The sequence below is a fragment of the Primulina huaijiensis genome, chromosome 9 (assembly GCF_012295235.1).
Source record: "Primulina huaijiensis isolate GDHJ02 chromosome 9, ASM1229523v2, whole genome shotgun sequence".
Taxonomy (NCBI): domain Eukaryota; kingdom Viridiplantae; phylum Streptophyta; class Magnoliopsida; order Lamiales; family Gesneriaceae; genus Primulina; species Primulina huaijiensis.
The window spans coordinates 21,088,796-21,109,258 of NC_133314.1; the positions used below are offsets into that span (position 1 = coordinate 21,088,796).

General features: G+C 33.8%; 3 protein-coding genes across 5 annotated transcripts; 2 read left to right on the forward strand and 1 right to left on the reverse strand.

Annotated features, from left to right (window-relative positions):
* Window positions 1-764: 764 nt before the first annotated feature.
* Window positions 765-6,828, forward strand: LOC140984525 (AP-5 complex subunit mu). 2 transcript variants are annotated; one of them, XM_073452010.1, is made up of 9 exons: window positions 765-926; window positions 1,034-1,159; window positions 2,273-2,584; window positions 2,932-3,062; window positions 3,172-3,228; window positions 3,336-4,231; window positions 4,691-4,747; window positions 6,010-6,057; window positions 6,499-6,828. In XM_073452010.1, exons 1-9 carry the CDS (start codon window positions 859-861, stop codon window positions 6,568-6,570), a joined length of 1,767 nt encoding a protein of 588 aa, XP_073308111.1. In that variant the 5' UTR covers window positions 765-858; the 3' UTR covers window positions 6,571-6,828. The 2 variants fall into 2 exon arrangements, with proteins under 2 accessions (XP_073308111.1, XP_073308110.1); XM_073452009.1 differs by having other exon boundaries at window positions 2,932-3,224.
* A 2,412-nt stretch (window positions 6,829-9,240) lies between these two features.
* Window positions 9,241-10,495, reverse strand: LOC140984526 (probable galacturonosyltransferase-like 4). Of its 2 annotated transcripts, XM_073452012.1 has the most exons (2): window positions 9,667-10,495; window positions 9,241-9,584 (listed from the first exon to the last, which is right to left on the reverse strand). In XM_073452012.1, the coding sequence occupies exons 1-2, from the start codon at window positions 10,426-10,428 to the stop codon at window positions 9,540-9,542; spliced, it is 807 nt and encodes a 268-aa protein (XP_073308113.1). In that variant the 5' UTR covers window positions 10,429-10,495; the 3' UTR covers window positions 9,241-9,539. The 2 variants fall into 2 exon arrangements, with proteins under 2 accessions (XP_073308113.1, XP_073308112.1); XM_073452011.1 differs by having other exon boundaries at window positions 9,241-10,495.
* Window positions 10,496-18,340: 7,845 nt separating this feature from the next.
* Window positions 18,341-19,764, forward strand: LOC140985021 (S-adenosylmethionine decarboxylase proenzyme 4). Its single transcript, XM_073452738.1, has one exon. It carries the CDS (start codon window positions 18,479-18,481, stop codon window positions 19,511-19,513), a length of 1,035 nt encoding a protein of 344 aa, XP_073308839.1. The 5' UTR covers window positions 18,341-18,478; the 3' UTR covers window positions 19,514-19,764.
* Window positions 19,765-20,463: the final 699 nt, after the last annotated feature.

Below are 20,463 nucleotides of genomic sequence, written 5' to 3' on the forward strand. Positions count from 1 at the left end.
AAGAGATTGAGCAACTCCCATAACTTGCTATTCATTTGACTCTATATTCATATTTATATTTTAAGTTTATATCTATATAAAAATAGAATTTCTGTCATATTTGAAAAATTCTAATTATAATAAAATATTATAAATGAAATATCTATCATAATGCAATCACATGTTTCATTAAACATTTGAAAATAAATAAGTAATTTAAATGTGAAGCATTTTTAATTTTTTTAAATTTCGAATATGAATTTGACGTCCTTTGAAAATATAAATTATATTCTAGTGTCTGTACTTATTATTAAATATAATATAATTTAATTTTATTATGATTTTGAGTTTTGTATTATTTTTATATATATTTAATTATAACTATTCTCTATCGTATTAAATAAAATTATTATTTTTACATAATATAACACTTTCTAACTTTTCAAAAAAGTGTTGTCGTGAATTTTTGGTGTATTGATTGTGTGTAATTTATGTAATTATTATTATTATTATCTTAATTAGAAATTTAATATAAATAGTTCAAAAATATTTAAAAATTTTAATCAAAATTTATTCATTTATTAAAAAATATAAATGTCTTGACTTTAAAAAATATTTATCTATTTATTAATATTTGGATTCACGAAATGATATATTATTTTTTAAATATATATATTTTTATTTTTTTTATTAATAATAGTTGATTGAAAAAATTTAAAAAATCAATTTTATCGGATGATATAAATATTTTTTATATAATAATTTTTAATTTTTTTGTACAAAACGAGTATCCATTTCATCTGCATCGATCCCTGTTCAATATTCTCTCCCCTCAAACTTCCGTCATCGGTATCTGATAATCAAACCGGAAAAGCATAAATGCAGAGTGGCTGCAGCATCCGAGCTCTGTGGATTCTCAATAATCAGGACACTGTTATTTTCTCCAGGTAGTGTTTTGTCTCACTGTCATAATGATTTATTTATATTTTTTGAATTTGTGTTAAAAGATTGATTGATGAACTGAAAGGTTTAATTTTTCAAAAATTAAAAACAGGAAGTTCCCGGTGGTGGAGAGAAGGTGGCTCGTGGCATGCGAGAAGGAAAGTGATGATAATTTTAAGTATAAACCCTTGCCTTGTGAATCGGAGTTAGCTGCTGCCTTCATTGATCGCAAAAAAAGGTTAATCCGAAACGTTTTAGCAGGAACTTATTATTTCTTTGATTTGTGTACACAGAAAGTATTGTTTTTGTTCGTTCAATATTTCACATTTTGTTTGAAGATTAAGCAAAGACCGTAAATTTTGACCTGGCTCTCTCATCATGTCTACTTTCTGAGGGCGGTGTTTGATTGCATTGCTGCAGTTATAAATTTGCGCATAATCGAATTGTCTAAATTTTTTAACCAGCAAATTATCTCTTTATTTTTATATGTATTTTTTACGGTAAAACAGTTCAAACCATCATATTTACTTCTGCGCTGTTTAATTTTTTTTCTTACGCGTAAATTAGCTGAAATGCCCACCATTTATCTGAATCAAATAGTCTAGCGGACTGCCATAGAGCGCCTGCAGCACTTTCGTGGAAAGACGGAATGTTATACTCTTTCTTGACAGATTTTTGTTTACATTATAAGTAATCCATCTCTTGTAGCTATGTTGTTAGAATTTGACCATTTGGGAACATGTGGATGTACCTCGTTTTTTGTAATCATGTATTTCTGATTATATTGGGGCAGTGATTGTTTAAACACTCTCTTGTCATTCGCAACTACAAGGGGTGTATATACTATCCAGTTTGTTGTGTCCTGATTTTTGCATTGCAAGCATTCCTGACTCAGTTTTAAGTTATTCAACTATCATTGCTATGCTATTCTATGCATTAGTGGCCTTTCATTGTCGGTGATAAGAAAATTTGTTTAATTTTTTATGGTGGTTAATGATTCAATTTCTGAGGGGAAGATATGGTAGCAAGAAGTCATCGTTCCAGCATGTTAATTAGTAATAAGATCTATGTGGATTGTCATTTTATTTATTTGACTTACAGATCAACTTCAATTTGTGTGTGATGTGTTCTTTATTTTGCAGTTTGTTAGTTGGAACTGAACTCTCATCTGGTTGAATTTCATCATTTCATCTAATCCTTTTGGTGGCATTGGCCGTAGAGTAGTTATTTTTTTAGTATGAGGTTATATTTTTCATGATCTTATTACTATAGATAGTATCGTACCTGTGATATATCATGTCAGTACTTGGGCAAGTTAGCATTCCATAGCTGATTAACTAAATATATTCAGGGAGGGGTCTGCTCGTGGTTTCGGTCTACGTTTAAGACAGTCTACTAAAGGATCAGATTCATGGGTTGATGACCCAATTACTCGCCACTTAATTAGCTTGCATATCAATAATGAAGAGAAATCGGAGAATTATCTCTTGTGGCCTATGGCTTTACACTTGAAGGGTCCATATACTATACTTGTTTTGCCTCTGATTGAGCCTCATCATTTGAAGACCTATTCAAGAATGTGCAATAGTTCTGACTGTGGGAGTGCCATCGGAGAGCAAGAGAATATTTCTTCACTCCTCCTTGAACTTCCATCCATCACAGGGTATGGTAAGTTTTACTCTTTAGGTGTTGATGAATCTTCTTGTTTCCTTTTTATGCCGTAAACTCGTGTATGCGAGTGTAGTACTCCCCACGCTTTCTGATGTGTTTTCTTCTCGCACATTTGGACTTACATGTTCAAAGATGTTTGCTTCTTAGCTTCTTCCTTTGGATTGGATGTTTGTATCTGGTGCATACAAATTACATACCAGTCGTGATTTAGTTGCTACTTGCTAGTTTTGATTTAGGGGCTTATCAATTGTTCTTTGGTGACGAGCTTCTACCTTATAGAGGCTAATTACTTGTTCTTATAAAAAATTGACCTACTCCTTTATTAATTTGCTGAATTAGGGCATTCATCGTGGCACATACATTTGGAGACATAATAACTGGTGAATCAATGGAGCCCGAAGTAGTTGTCGCTGCCTCTCCTTCAGTTGGAGGGTTACTGGATTCCCTCACTGGTAGTATTGGAATCTCAGGTATATCAGCAAGACCAAAACCTGCAGCTGCGCCTGCTGCAGCATCCACTGCTTCTGGAACTGCTATGAGTGGAGCTTCAATATCTGATGCTCCAAAGATTGGTTTCAGGCCTTTGGACAAGGATGCACTTCGGTCTTTTATCAGTAGTGCAATGCCCTTTGGTTTGTAATCTTTACTGTGATATTTCGATCCTAAATCTTGTGCAGTCTTTAGATGTTGAATGGTGTACGGGGTTGTTTGTTATTTTTCATTTCCTCCTTTTTCCGCTGTAGGCACTCCACTCGATCTCAACTACACAAATATTTCCGCGATCAAGGCTGCTGGATTTTCATCGACAGATTTGCCTCCTGCAGACCGCAAGCAACCCGCCTGGAAGCCTTATCTTTACAGGGGAAAGCAGCGGATTCTGTTCACGATTCATGAGACTGTGCATGCTTCAATGTATGATCGCGATGAAATTCCTGACAGTATAAAAATTTCTGGTCAAGTGAACTGTAGGGCTGAGTTAGAAGGGTTGCCTGATGTTTCTTTCCCTTTGACTGGGCTGGATGCTTCACGTATTGAGTCATTATCCTTCCACCATGGTGCTCAAGTTCCAGAGCATGGTGGTGATAAACAGGCTGTGACCTTTTCACCACCGTTAGGGAATTTTACGTTAGTGCGTTATCAAGCATTTTGTTCTTTCGTACCTCCAATTAAGGGGTTTTACCAGCTCTCAATGGTTTCAGAAAATGAAGGTGCCTTTTTGTTTAAGTTGAGTCTCATGGAAGGTTATAAAGCTCCTTCAACGATAGAGTTCTGTACTGTAATCATGCCTTTTCCAAAAAGAAAGGTGGTTTCATTTGATGGGACGCCTTCCATTGGAACAGTTTCCTATACTGAAAACTTTGTTGAATGGAAGTTAATAACCAACAGTCGGGGTGTTTCTGGGAAGAGCATTGAGGCAACCTTTCCAGGAACAGTTAGGTTTGCTCCATGGCAAGCTCAAAGGCCACCTTCAGCTGGATCAGCGGTTGGAACTATGGCTGATGAAGATAGTGATTTTGAGACGGAATCCAGCAGTAGCGGTGTCAATGTTGAGGATTATATAATGGAAAAAATGAGCAAGGATCTTCAAGCAGTTGATCTAGAGGAGCCTTTTTGCTGGCATGCGTACAACTATGCGAAAGTATGTGATTCATTCATTTTTCATGACTTGCATTCTTGAATTTTAATTACAATGTAGCGGTGTACCATTTTGAGGCTAGCCGTTTTAGAATGCTTATCTTTTTAACATATAAAAAACCAGATTAATTATTTTTCCTTAATCAAATTCATTGGGCAGAATTATCTATGTAGTTGGAGGTTGTCTAACGAGTAGTATTTAAAATCTGATTTTTGTTGTCATGATTGAACTATACAGATATTCTTCGAGAATTCTTCTAAGAGAATCGGGTAGACCTTGAGAAAAGGTGGTAGATCTAACATTTTGATGATAAAGTTTAAATCTCTTCCAGACTCTATTCTGTAGTTTTTTCTACTAAAAATCAATATGCCATGGAGATGAAAAAATTCTCTGAGTCATTGCACTTTTTACATTTTGTTTCTAGGTACATTCTTTCCAAAATTAGCATTCATGTTTGTGCAGGTGTCTTTCAAGATTATCGGACCATCTTTATCAGGAATGTTTATTGATCCTAAATCTGTAAGTCTATCTTGTCACCATGTAGACGTTGTATTGTAGCACATCTCTGTTTCATTTTGAGCATTTGAATATATTGGAAAGTGCTTAATCTTTTTTGAAGCATTTTGTTTATACCGGCCTTGATTTTCACACATCCGGTCAACTTTTGCTTTTGTTGTTGCAAAACTCTAATTTGGTTTCTTTTTTCTTTCTCTTTTTTTCGTGTGCTTCACTTAATTTTGAGTAATGATATTTTCTTTGAATTTTTTAGTATATGACAGAGTAAAGCAAGAAAAGAACTTTTGGATACATCTTTTATCTGGAGAATGAAGTTCAATATTGTAGTATGCTTCATTAACTTGTTATGAAAAAATTTCAGAATTTATAATATGCTTGACGGCGTATTTGTCTACAAGATTATCAATGCATGTGATAGTTGTCCCTGCCTTTTGTTCAGTATACTTTACTTGAAGAAGTTGGTTCTTGGTCAAAGATTCTACAGTTTTAATACATAGATACCTCTGAATGCCACGCGATAGCTATGCTACATTTTTTTGTGGAGGGTGGTTGTCCCCTGAGTGAACAATGTTGAGATGTAGCCAACCCTAGTTTTACCTTGTTCCAACTTGATACTGGCATCTTTCTCCTTTTGTTCCCAGGCTGATGTTACCTTTTTCTTTGATGAGTTGAATCCATCTCATTCAAAACTGATATAGGAGCAACTCTTCTGTAAATTTCTGTCAAATTTATGGTCCTAGTTTTAATTACCGAACCGAAGCGATAAAACATTCGAAAGATAAACACAAGAACACACAAGATTTACGGTTGTGCACTCTCGATGTCAGAGCTACGTCGACTTGCCACTGCTGCAAATTTTCATAATAATGAAACCAAGAAAAGAATTTTACAAGAACATGTCCACACTCATAAATATTTTATTGTCACTGTATGTGAAAAATAACACACTTGTAATACATTGGCGGTTATCAACATACTTAAATAATATGATGACCACATTAATATATGTTAAATACCTAAAATACCCTTAAGTAAATAATTATGTCCACATATATATTAATAATCTCATTTAGCACAAGACTCATCATACTATTTATACATCATTGCCACTAAACGTCTGCTGATCGGTCAATCTTTATTCCCCCTTTACTGTTAATCCCTGAGGTTTTCCATGTCTATTTGGATGTTCACTTTAAAATTACTATTTTAGCTTTTCCTTTCGAGGCAGATTTATTTGGATGTTCACTTTAAAATGCTCTGTGCAGGTAAGCATATTTCCTACAGTTAAGGCACCTGTGGAATGTTCAACTCAGGTATAACTAGCTTCAGCCGAATGATTTTTCAATTTGGCCTTTTTGAAAAGTTTGTCGCTGCATGATGTAGCATCCTCATATGCTGCATGTATTGTTATTCTTAGTTTGTTTTCTGATAGAGCGTCTCTAAACATATATTTTCTGGCTCATGATAACAATACACGAGAATGTAGGTTTAATTTTCTTTGGATAGTTTCTCTTGTTTCATACTTAGTTTACCAATCATTCGCAAAAGATTAGGTTATTAGAAGATGGACTCTCTCACTCATGTGGGCCGGATAATGACATAGCATGCGGACAAATATTAGCTCTGAAGTATGACAATGCCTGGAATAAACATCAACCACAGAAAAGCATTATTCACTGTTTCTCAGAAAAATGCTGCATTATTGCATATAACTCGACTTTTAAGCCTTTTCTCATCATTTATGGTTGCATCAGGTTGTTTCTGGCGATTATGTTTTGTGGAATACATTGGGAAAATGTCCCATCGCAGCCACACCTGAAGCATAAACAATTGATGGAAATGCTCGAAACATGTTGCTATTTGATGTGAACAAACATGCTTGCTCTTTCTTTATCAAGTCATTGATGCCTTCTGATGATTCAAGCTAGTACTGTTGATGACTGGATTGGTTATTTTGCAGTGCAGTTGATCACATGTCATTTAATATGCACTAGAAATTTGTATGTAAGACACCACATATATATAACATGCCTGAAATGTAGACAACAAGACTAACACTTGTGTGCTGTAAATCGTTTATTAATTGCTAGCATAATTGCGCACACGCGACGTATGTGTATAAAATAATATAATATATTTAGTATTATATGTTTTATATAAATAATATATTTTTATTTTTCAATAATTATTTTTGTTATGATTTTTTTTTAAAAAAATCCTCGAATATTTGATTTAATTATGATTTTTTAACAACTATATCAATACAAATAATTTAAAAGTTATTTACAAATAATTTAAAAGTTATTTACAAATAATTTAAAAGTTATTTATCTATCTATAACAGTTGGTTGATAAAAATATGAAAAATATACATATCTCTATGATATAAGAACAATTTTGGAAAAAAAAGTTTGGTGTTGATGAGCTCAACTATGTCTATTGTGTAGATAATAATTGAAAATCATGCACTGTAACGAAATGATTTTCCCCCAAAAAGACTTATATCTTTGTCCTTCTTTGAGCTTCTTCTTTTTATTGTCTTGTCACAATGACTAGGGGTAGGAGAAAATATCGAATTTTTGGTATACCGAGATTACCGTACCGAAAAAATACGGAATTTACCGAATTTTTGGTATACCGAATATTTCGGTACGGTGCGGTAACAATACCGAATTTTTCGGTACGGTAACGGTATGCAATTTGAAAATTTCGATATATACCGATATACCGAAATGCCGAAAAAATATACAAAAATTTTAAAATATAAAACAAAAAATTTATAAAAAAAATTTAAAATGTAAGGTTTTTTTCGGTATAAAATGGTATATACCGATACCGTACCGAAATCTCAGTATACCGTACAATTTCGGTATAATCGGTATGCTAGTTATATGTACCGAAATTTTCGGTACGTTATCGATATGAATTTTCTTATACCGTAATTTTCGGTACGATATACGATATAGAATTTTCGATACGATACAATACGGTATACCACCCGTAGCAATGACCTATTATCTATGCTAAGTTCTTTTCTTCATTGTGGTCGAAGGTATCAATTTCAGTGACAAGTCGAAGCGTTTCTTTCCCCTTTCTATTCCTAGAGTCCAAATGTTTCACTAGTTTTTTTAACAAACTCCACATTAACCATAGTCAAAATGTCATTTTTTTCGACTAACTTATCCAATCTGGGCAATGATATATGATATATTCCTTGCTTGAGTAGTTGAGGTTATCATCATCTATCTGAGACAGATGTTATATTTTGCAAATCAAGTATTTATTGTTTACTTACATGATTATCTGATTTTGAACCGTAATATATTCGTCAACAGAAAACCCGATAAACGCATTCCATTCCCATCTTTTATCATCATTGTCAATATATATGTAAGGTAACATAAGAAGTGATGGAAATTTTTTTGCTTGCCTGGATAGATATATAAGCATATTATTTTAGACGTTTTTCGCACGACATCACCTGGGAACAACTTTGATTTGATGCAATTTTTGAAATTGTGGTTGTATGCGTCATATCATAGAATCGATTTATTCGAAAGTATGATTACAAATTTAACAGTTAGAAGTAGTTTTATCTGGTGCTAACTTGGCCACTGCATACAAACTGGTTTTATCATTTGTTTCAATCATACAGTTTATTTGATGCTTCATGTAATAGATTTAGTTTATTCTTTACTTTGCATACATAAAACAAAGCAATATTACATTGTAAAAAGTGAAAAGGATTTAAGATTTTCATTGAAATCCGATCTAATATAATAGTTAATAAAATAAAATTTTACAAATGTTCATTTTTCAATGACTGAATCATGATTGAATAAAATAAATTATTTAAATGCTTTCGTCAGAATCGAATGTCGAATTTTTTTTATTGATTAAAACGGTATAAAAGAGATATTATATGTTTACACATCGTAATAAAATGTATGTACATTGTTGAACAAATAGCATGAAAGACTGATTTGTTGTGAATTATTATTTTTTTAGCTATTGTTGTCAGTTCAAGACTTCAAATTATACATTCATTTAACATGTAGAGATGGACAGGGGAATGATTCTAAGTTTTTACTGATAAATGTAATTTGATCAGACATAAAAATCTGCATGTTTCGTGTTAAAAGTTATAAATTTGTGGTTAAAGTTTTTCTTTTTTTAAATATTAATATAATTTGAGGGGTGTCTAAAACAAAGCAGAAAACATATATAATTTGAGACGCACTATAATTTCAGACAGTTGGGAACAAAAATAATAACTACATGTGTGTCCTGATAGAAAAAGAAAATGAAAAGCTATGCTAATCCTGAAGGCAAAATGGAGAAACCTGTCGTTGCCTCCATTCCCAATTGCTTGGACCATTTTACTCTCTCTAATATAAAGGTACATCCATTCCTTTACCGAAAATCTACACTCTATCTTGTACATACAAAGAGTTTGAAAACTATGTACTTTCTAACTGATGTCTAGCTCGTCTCACATTTTGTGTATATAATACGTAAGTTTTGTGTTAAATTTCTTATTATAACCGTATTACAAAGTCACATGACATTGAACACACGAATGTGGATCGCCCCATATGCATGGTTCTAGACAATCATTAGTCTTCTAACGCGACACGAGAGGAACGGTAGAGATCGTATGGCGCCCACAGGTAATCCACGGTGCATGTCCTCCTTGAGTCCAATCTCAACCATGGTTTACCTTTACCACTCCAATGTAGGAGGCTGATTGGGCCAGGGTGAAGTCCTCTACATTTGCCTTCTAAATTGTCTCCACCTAAACCATGCTGATTCCACCTATGATCCACTGGCTTAATATTACCTGCAAAAATAAGTAAAATAGGAGGCAATGATCCCAAATGATATATTCTTTTTTGCTTTTGTACTGCCATCCACTCCTCTACCTTCTGAGTGTATCCTCCTTTCCTCCATTGATCGACATCCACCACCATAACACCGGTGTTAAAATAGCATGGATGTCGTCCCTCGAACGTCCTAGACAAATTCACGTCCGACCAAAACACGTCGGTGAAATAATTTGTGAAATTTGCATGGCAATACTCTGGTGCGGCCAACACCTTTTTACCTAATTCCACACCCCATAGTTTTGCAATATCATCCACGACTATGATGTCCGAGTCTAAATATATCACACGTTTTACATCTATAGGGAGGATGTCAGGCATGTATATTCGTGCGTAATTTAGGGGCTGGTCGAGGGCTTGCCTTATAGATTTAGATATCTTCCCACGAACCCTATTCGAATCAAAATGGTACATTTTGAAGGTGAGGTAAGGGAAGGTGGACTTGATCAAGGAATATATTTCTAGCTCGAGATGGGCAGATAGGAAGTGGAATGAGACATTCTCCGGGCACGTAGAATGCTGCAAGATCGATAACACCGCTGCGATCGTGCCTCTGATGTAATTCGAATCGAGAGGCATGACAATGTGTATGGTGTCATTTTTATGCGGGCTGCAGCACGTATCACCGTTGCGAAACGCCGGTGCTTCCCGAAAAGCAGGAACGGTGGTGGCAGAAGGGGTTGTTTTTTGGACAATGTGGAGGCGGATGGCCGCGGTGGTGTTGGTGGTGGGGTGGAGGAGGAGGAGAGACAGGAGGCCAAGGAGGAGGAAATGAGATAAATGGGAGCTCCAAAAGGCCATCCTGTCTAAAATCACAACCTTTTTTTTTTGTTTGTTTTTTTGGTTAGGGACTTTATATTTGAGGGAAAATCTGTCTAAGTAACCAATAGAAGTTGGTAGTTGAGTTTTGTGAATATAAGAGAGAGGTGTACGAAATTTTTGGAGGCAAAGAAGGAAAATCGGATTCTTGTTTGACTGTGGAAGACTTTGGTTAAATTTGGTGGAATGGGAAAATAGGAAATATAATTATTCGGTTCAATATTTAAAGGGGATGAAAATCGTCCATTTATGTCATAGAGAAAGGCCTTAGAAACAAAAAAACCTGATCGAGTTAAATGATTTACAACCCTGACTAAAATGAGAAAGAGCAAAAGTATTCTAACTCTTTGTTCATAGTCAGGCCATCCATATTGAAGAAATAGATCGACACCACAACTCAGAAATCCAAACGATAGGAGATTCTTTTACTGAACTACAGATATTCCACAGAAAGATATCAAAAGAAATTAGCAACTGAAACTTACATCAAATTAACACTAATAAAATCAAGTTTTTACCATGTTTGATCAGCCACTCAAAAGAACAACATTATTCAAAAGAGTTTTAAGAATAAATAGAAATTACACTTAGTTTCATCCACTTTTAAAAGTTGTTCAGAAAATTCAATTATCCATTCAGCAAGAGCTTTGTAAGCAACTCAAAAGATAAAGACATTTATTTGCTGAAAAATTTGCATTTATGGGCCTTTTCGGTTTTCCTCTATTTGGGCTGCATGAAGATGGGTTTATTCTACAATGTGGCCCAAATTTGAAGGAAAAAAGTGAGATTTAATTTTATGAAGATTAATTAAATTACACATAATTTAGTTATTCAAATAAATCAAATCAGTGTGATGTTACTTAATTAATGATAGTGTTTGGTACATACTCATTAAAGTGTTAATATAATTATATTTTTCATTTACTAAATACGTATAGCAAGTGTATGCAATGGCGGCGTCATCAAGTCTATCAAACTTATAATTGAAAGATTACAAAATTAATTGCAATTTAAATTTAATCATTACCCCCATTTGTAATTTATTCATGCAGAGCATTAATATATCTTAGCCTAAAGACCTTAATCATGTTTCTGATATATATAAAAATTAACCATTGGAATCTTAATTAAATATATATATCTTAATTACTATTGTAGCCAGTGTGTCCATTTATAGAATGGGGATGATGATTTTTTTATTTTATATATATATAATTTGTGGAGTTTAATTATTGCATTATTAATATATTGTTTGAAAGAACTACATGCGTAAATGACTACTAAATTGGCCCACTTCGACTTTTGAAAAATTCAATATTGGCCATTCAAGTTTTCCCGAATTAAACTTTCTTGCCGATCGACGCCATTCGAATTCTTAAGTTCTGATTTCCAAGAATCATGGCACCGTAGAATGAAGCATACTAGGATCAATACATGTGTAGAGAAATTGTTGATCTATTTTATGAGGTCAAATCGTGAATGTAAAAGTTTCTGTTCGACATATATATAAAATAGTTTCATGAGACGATCTCAAGATCATCCCAATTAATTACTCAAGCTAATGTTTTACCACAAGTAAATTAGATCAACAATATGGGAAAATAGACCACAAAAGACTGGATTTTTTATTAAAAACTTGACATTGATTCTTATTGGACCACTTTTGGATACAAATGATCATGAGAGAAATGTTGAATATGGCTAGGCGGAGGGAATGAATTAAAAATTGGGAATAAACTAAGGTGACTTTATAAAGAGTTCCAAGAGTTTGGAGCAGAGGGAACATGATGGCCTTAGCCTACTTTAATGCCATAAATCTCTTGGAAAATGGTTACCTCAAAGTGTTGATTTCCTCGATTAGGTCAGTGTAACTTTTTATTATTATTATTTTTCACTTTGGCACCCAAATATGAATCCAATAATGACAGCATGTTTATGTCAGCATCATGTATGTATGGTAAATTCTTTGTTTTGAAGGAAATTAGCTAGCTAGATAGTCTTGGCCACGAATAGCTAGCTCTAAGAACCCATGCATGCACATGTATTGTGTGTATCGACGACGGTTTGGAGAAGAGTTTTATATATGATAGTTTTCGAATATATAGTTTAAAAAACTTATCGATAATATACGTTGCGATTGGAAATTAAAAGTAGATAACATAAATTATAGTTGAAAGTTGGCAAGATCATATGTAAAGGAGGACATTTTATGTTAAACTCATAAATTTTTTAGAAACTAAAATTGAATACAAACCCCCTACCCTTGTGTATAATATATTAAAGTGCATAAAATCTAGCAAATTCGTAGGCTTTTCAAATTGGGTCAAATTCACTTGATTTCTTTTTTCAATCTATATTCAAATTTGGCTCGAATTTTTTCAAAATATAATTTGAAATTAAATCCGAGTTCTAATTATTTTATTTGACAGCTAGCTCGTAAATTTTACACAAGTTCTTGGTCAGCTCGAACTTAAATTCAAGCCTCCACGAACTTCTAAGTCAAGCTACAATCAATCAAAAATGGTTACATTCTGTTGCATGTTGCAAATAAGCAACGTAACTTGTAAATAGAAGTCGAGTTCATGAAGTACTTAAATATACATATATACATACATACACACACACACACACACACACACACACACACACACACACACACACACACACAATAAGTGTTTTTGTTAAGTTGTATATGTTTTCATAATGCCATAGAAATAGCTAGTTTTGTCTCGTCGATATGAATTTCTTGATCTCTGCCACGATTAAATATTGCATCGTTCTAGAATTCTTCAAGATATCAAAGTACAAACTTTGCGACACGAAAAACAAAAGGTTGTAAAGAACACACACACATACACACATATCTGTCGTCTAGCTAGCCAAAACGATTCGATCATTGAGAAAAATGTGTATTAATTTTAATTTATTTTAAAAAAAATGTGCGGCCTCTGCAAAGTTGTATCTTTTGTGTTAATATAAAATGATTTGAATTAAAAGAAGAGAAAAACCAGAGCAGCGAGGGAAGGTTTAATGATTGTTTGCGTGGCGCAATCAATCAAGATTCTGCTAAAAACCTATTTTAGTTTTTTAAAAAATAAAGGCACGGGAGGAATGATGCTGCAGCGTGTAAGGTTTTCATCCACTTCGAGAGATTTGCTTGTGGCACCAGGACTCGAGGAACAGTACTGATGAGTATTGTTTTCACACACACACACACGTATATTACATGCAAAAAGAAATAAAACACGCACACACCCCTGTGTATGTGTGTTTGTGGGGGCATGGCAGCAGGAACTAGGAAGGGTTAATTAGTAGTGAATATCACAAGCACAAGAAATTAGTCGCCTAGCTAACATGTCATGTTCGCATTCAAAATCTTTGGATAAATGGAAGATTTCCGATCCTCTGAGTAACTATTAGCCTAGCTATGGGCATGCATGCATAACGGATTGATCCAACGGCCTTCCTCTCTTCCATATCATGCGTAGATCGTGGGATTTATAAAATACGCATGATAGATTTTATCAACAATCTGTCATGATTTACTTAAAAATTAATGACGGATGCCTATTTGATGCTAGCTAGAAGAGTAATACACATTGGCTCGTCACTTGCTATATCCCGTGTTTCTAGCACGGGATACATCTTGAATCTCGTAGACAAAGTGCTTCGTGTATGTGAGTCATTATATAGAACCTTGATAGTCGTGATAGATATTGGATAGCGAAAATACCATGTTTCGTGGAACACAAAAACTCTTGTGAAACCGTTTTATATGTCAATTTTTTGATACGGATCGCCAACCCAACCTACCCAACTCGTAAAAAAATCAATTTTTATGCTAAAAATATTATTTTTCATGATAATTACAGATCGAGTTAATCCGTATCACGGATAAAAATGTGTAATTGGGATATTTTAATTATGCATCTATATATTGAGGAGAAACATATTGTGGAGAAACATGAAAGAGTTAGTGAAGTAGCTAGTAAACTTAAATTTATATATCAACTTGGTGTTAAATAAAAAAAAATTATGTAAGAGCACTTGAAAGCCTCTTAACATGTCTTGTTTGCTACAAAATCTTCGGATGCATGCAAGCTTTGCAACTGTAAGAGCAATGATTAGCAAATGGGGTCTCTCCAAAATACATTAAATTATAAGGATTGGGTTGTTTTTGTAGTGCAGCAATAAGTATGTAGCATAAGTGGATTGTATTGACTGCTGCCTAAATAATTGACAAGATGACCAAATCCTACGTGCCTATTAGCTATTGAATGATGTAAATATCCAACTGTAGATAAATTAGAAATATTGATCGCAAAGGATAATCGAATTTAATTTACTAATATTTCACTATGTATATTTTTCATATATAACGAATAAAAAATATGGTAGATTTCTTGAGAGCTCACCATCGAAAAAAGTGGTAAGTGATGTAAATAGTAGATTTTAAGAACGTAAAATGATTTCAGAGACGTTAACTGTGTCTGATGCCATCATGTCAACATTTCAGTGGAAAAAAAGACTAAAAAAAACATGCAAATTAGTGGACTAAGACCGTAAATCATGACCGAAAATATGATAAAAATGAAAAACGTGAGAGTTTCCGTTCATATTATAAATGAGTACTATTCAAACTCTTTGAGTTTGAGAAAAGCTTATAACTCGATCGAGAGGAAATACTATGCAAGTGTAAAGTGTAGTTAACTAATATAAGTAAGAGTGGTGGGAATCACTCATGCTAATTCTTTGTGCGCATGGTACAGTGGCACTCATTTTTTTATATATACTTCAGTTAGTGGTGAGATTCGCACATAACCCTAATTTTAATTCTTTTGAACTGTGCATATATTTTGTGCGCATGCGAATGTATGTATGGCGGCTAAAGTCACTTGTAACCCTCTCAAATTATGCATTTGTCCCCCCTTTGTGTTTCTCGGTGGGGACTATATGTCTGCGAAGATATGTTCAATTTTAGAGTTTCTATGGCCTACGGGACTAGCTTGTCATGGAGTTAGGATACACTCTGTATTACTAGCTTGGAGTTATATATATAAGTATATATATAGAGGAAATGTTTAATTACCAAGTTATATATTTATATATATATATATATATATATATATTAAAATCAGATTAATTCTATTAACTACTATTAGAAACAAGTATCAAGATATTTTTTTAAAAAAAATAAATAAAAAATGGGTCAAATTAAAACTAAAGGTGAGAGGGTTCCTTATTTCGAATAACCTTTACTCTCTCATATATACTTGGGGAACATTTTCTTTTCAGTACCTTTTAATGTCAAAGTCGAGATTTCGTTATACTTTTGAAGTAAGATTTTTTGGCCAAAAAAATCTTCGAAGTCAGAAGTAGTTGACCATTTTTAAGCCCGAAAACACACACGCGTGGGGTGTGTGTGTGTGTGTGTTCTGAGTTTCTGTGTATATATGAAGAGTTTGGTGGTGCGCATGCAGCAAAATCAGGGAATATGTAGTCATCATGTGTGAGTGTGGCTGCCACCATAAGATTGTCCATGACGCATAACATTGCCAAATATATATCATTTTTCCCCTTCCTCTTTTCTACAATTTCCGAGNTTTTTTTTTTTTTTTTTTTTTTTTTTTTCATGAAACGGTAAATTTTTAAAATTTAACTCATGATCCTTTCAAATTTTTGTACAATTTCAATTTTCTAGTGTAATACGCGCGCACGCACGCACACAAGTTTTTAGTGGATCAATGCTATCAAAATTCTTTGATACTCCTTTTAACTTCCCCTCGACCCATTCTTGATATGTACTCTCATTCTTTTTACCTTTTTTGAACCTTTAGTAACATGTACATACTCGGTAGATATACACTCGTATGATTGAGGGAAAATCTTGTTAGGTGTTCCACTAAAGTAACTTAAAAGTTAAGGTGTGTGTGTGTGTCTATATATATATATATATGTGTGTGTGTGTGTAGCAAAATGATGAATATGTATATCTTCTTCTTCAGAAATGAAGAGAATCGCTTGCGCAATGGTAATTAAGCAAGAGTCACCTAATGCAATCACATTCAATTTCTTTGATGTGAATTTTGTTAATTTTCGAGGAGGGAAATTTCCAATTTGTGTATGTGTATTTTTCAATCTAAGATTTTTTTATCCTAAGAGTCAAATTTCGGCTTTAATCTTATATTCTTATTTATTTTACAATGTTCATTTTTTTACGATGTAGTGCTAATTATCTGACGTCGACATGACACAGATATCCTAATTTCTTTATGTAATTTTTTATTTGCTAAAATACCCTTTTGCAATAAAAAAATATTATTTTTAAAATCATTAATATTTACAAACATCATTAATTATCGGTAGGACTGACCCGTCTCACAGATAAAGATTCGTGAGACCGTCTTACAAAAAAACCTAATATATATATATATATAATAACTATATTAAGGGAGGCTCCTAGACCGACCAAATTGGTACGGTTGATATGCCTTCCCCCTTTCTATTTTACCATTTCTTAGCCCCAAATTTTCTGTCTTTTTTTCCTTTCCATTTCACCTTTTCCTTTTTTTTTTTTTTTGTTTTTTCATTTTATCATATTTTAACCATATATATTTTTTAATAATTGCTTTTGTTTTCTGTATAAAAAATGAACTATACAAATATGTAACGCTAACACATAAGAAATTAGTAATTGATTATTTTCGGGCACGACTAACATTCTTTATGCACACATGCTCACTTCTGTAATCGCATACTTATCCCTTTTGCCTAATTCTTTTTATCTCAAATTTTCTGAACTAATTTCGCACATTTTTTTATGTGTAATAAAATAACTTTTTTTTTACCTGGATCGATTGCTAAATCCTTTTTGTTATTACAATCTAATATTTTAACTAAGATTAATACTCGAATTTTTAAATAGAAAAACCATTCCTAGCTAACAAATATTGGGAAAATAGAAATAAAAAAAAAATATGATTATTTTATGTTTTCATTGATTTAGAAAATATATATAATGTGTTCTAGGTTTATGAGCCCACTCGATGACACCCCATACAAGGAAATCAGCCTGCCTCCTCTTGGGAACTCTAATAATTGTTGTCATGCACTGAAGCATCTAACTTTATAATTATTTCTATATACTTCTCTAAGCTACCACGTAATCTCAACTCATCAATACCAACCTTTTTATTTTATTTTAATTCATCGAATTTTATAATAAATATACAAAAAAAAACAAACATATTATCTAGGCGAAAATTCTAAATAAGTGTATACATATACAATTTGAGAAAATTAGGAAACAACTATGTACGTTGATGTAAAAGTGAAAAAATAATTAAAAAACTAATCAGTTTGATCATACTCAATTGAATCATAACTTGTTATAAATTCTTTACGGGATAAAATAATTAAGAGAGATCAATGTACCACACTAAGAAGATGGTGCGTACACCTAATTTTTTAGCAGAAAGAAATGATTTCAAGCTTTGAAATATATGTATATATATATAACAATATGCATTAATCCATATATAATCTTGTGACGTTAACTAATTAAATACATGAGTAAAATAAAAATTGAATCTTTATCCAAATATTGATGCATTGTAGCCATTTGTATTTTTCTTGCATTTTGAGAAGAAAAAAAGAACGAGAAATGCGCATGGCCATGAATTAAGATTATTCATGTTGTTGTCTTCAAAAAGAGCTCGCAACACACAAAAATAACCATCATCTTGCACTCATTTTGCCTGCAATCCTTCTTTTTTGTTGCCCTGAACCCGCATGCCCCCCACCCGGTCCCTACCTTACCCCTCCCCCATCTTTCTTTCTTCTCCACCTATATATACTGACATACTCCTGTACCTTGCATATCACCTCAACTTCACTCACACAACAAACGCACAGTACGCAAAGTACTACGTTACGATATCCATTTCACCTTATCTTCGTCCTTTTCTTCTATATTTATCAGATTTTTAGTTTTCTTGAACTTCAGAAATCTTGGGTTTGATTTGATTTGTTAATGGCGATTTCCGGGTTCGAGGGATTTGAGAAGAGGCTGGAGTTGCATTTCTTCTGCGATGATCGGGCTGCTGGGAAAGGTCTCCGGCTGTTGGATTTTGTGTCACTGGAGAAAGTATTGCATGCGGTGCAGTGCACCGTGGTGTCAGCTGTGGGGAATAAATATTTCGACTCTTACGTTTTATCAGAATCAAGCCTCTTTGTTTACCCGACAAAAATCATCGTCAAAACTTGTGGGACTACACAATTGCTCAAATCTGTCCATCCGTTGGTGGATCACGCTTTGACTATGGGGCTCACCTTGTGCGGGTGCAGATACACCCGGGGCAGCTTCATTTTCCCAGATGCCCAACCCTACCCCCACACAAGTTTTAAGGATGAAGTTGTGTTCTTGGAAGAGAATTTGCCTCAGAATATTTCATGCAGAAAGGCCTTTGTGATGAACTCGAAATCTTGTCACAAGTGGCATGTTTTTACTGGTTGTGATGAAGGGAACATTTTCGCAATGGAGGAGGTGCATACAGATGATCTGTACACTGTTGAGATCTGCATGACTGGGCTGGACCGGATTTTGGCTAAGAAGTTTTTCCGACGGGTCGGAGATGGAAAAAACGGCGACTCTGCTGGAAAAGAGATGACGGAGTTGACCGGGATTAGGGGCATTAACAAGAACGCCCTTATTTGTGATTATGCTTTTGATCCTTGTGGATATTCGATGAACGGAATTGATGGGAACCGGTATTCGACTGTTCATGTGACACCGGAGGATGGGTTCAGTTACGCCAGTTTCGAGTGTGTTGGCTCGGTTTATGACCACCGGGACGAGTTTTTCGAGGTCTTGAAGAAGGCGGTGAAGGTATTCCGGCCTGCAGAGTTATCGGTGTCGACGACTTGCGCCACCCGCGGGCAAGAGCTGTGGAGGGGGGTGGCGAAGGCCATGGAGCCACTTGGTATGAGACTTCGGAGCCGTGTCGCCAACGAGTTTCCGACCGCTGGGACCATCGTTTTTCAAACATTTTCGGCCCGCAAAATGTAGGATGCGGTTCCGGCGGTAGTGGTGACCCTGCTCGTGGTGTTGATGGTGGTGCAAAGAAGTTGAAAAGATTAAAGGGGACGACAACTTGGGAACTTTCTAGGGTTTAGGTGGAAATTCTTTTTTCTTTTCATGTTCTTTGTTAGGACAAACGCTTGGTCCGTCGTCTATCGATGCATGCTCATAACATTTTGGGGTTGACTCTTTTGTAAAAAAAAAATATTAAAAATGGAAGAAATTTTCAATTGTGAATGGTGACGTGGAAATTAAATATTATTCGAGATTGTGCTGGTTGATAATAATATTGCACCCCACTTCAAGTTGGCACGCCAACAAATTAGTGGGGACTAGCACAAATTTTTAAATTAAATTTTATCCTAAAATATATCTTTGACATATATATATATGAGTAGGTCTTTCATAAGACGGTCTCACGGATATTCATTCGTGAGACGGATCAATCATGACCATATTTACAATAAAAATTAATATATTTGATATAAAAAGTAATATTTTTCATGGATAATATATATAGAATATCTGTTTCACAAAATTGACATGTGAGACCGTCTCACATAAGTTTTTGTGTTTATATATATAATCTTGGAGAGTAACCAAAAAATATTATATTCATATAATCTATTAAAAAATTAATTATCAACGTAGCACACCGAGTAAAAAAAATAACATGAAACATTTCCTTTAACAACTCATATTTCAAAGAAATTTATACACAAATTCGAAGCATACATAATACATATGAAATTAATTTTATTTTTTAAGGGGATGGAGGCCTGTAAAAACCTGTATTTAAAGAGGAGGGAAAATTAATTTTTTTTTAAAAAAAAAGGCAGCAAGCGTGCTTAAAATAGTATAAAACATAAAAATCTCTGGCTAGGTTAGTTTTGCTGATTACTATGGGATCCCACATGTTTCTACTGCCTGTGCATGAA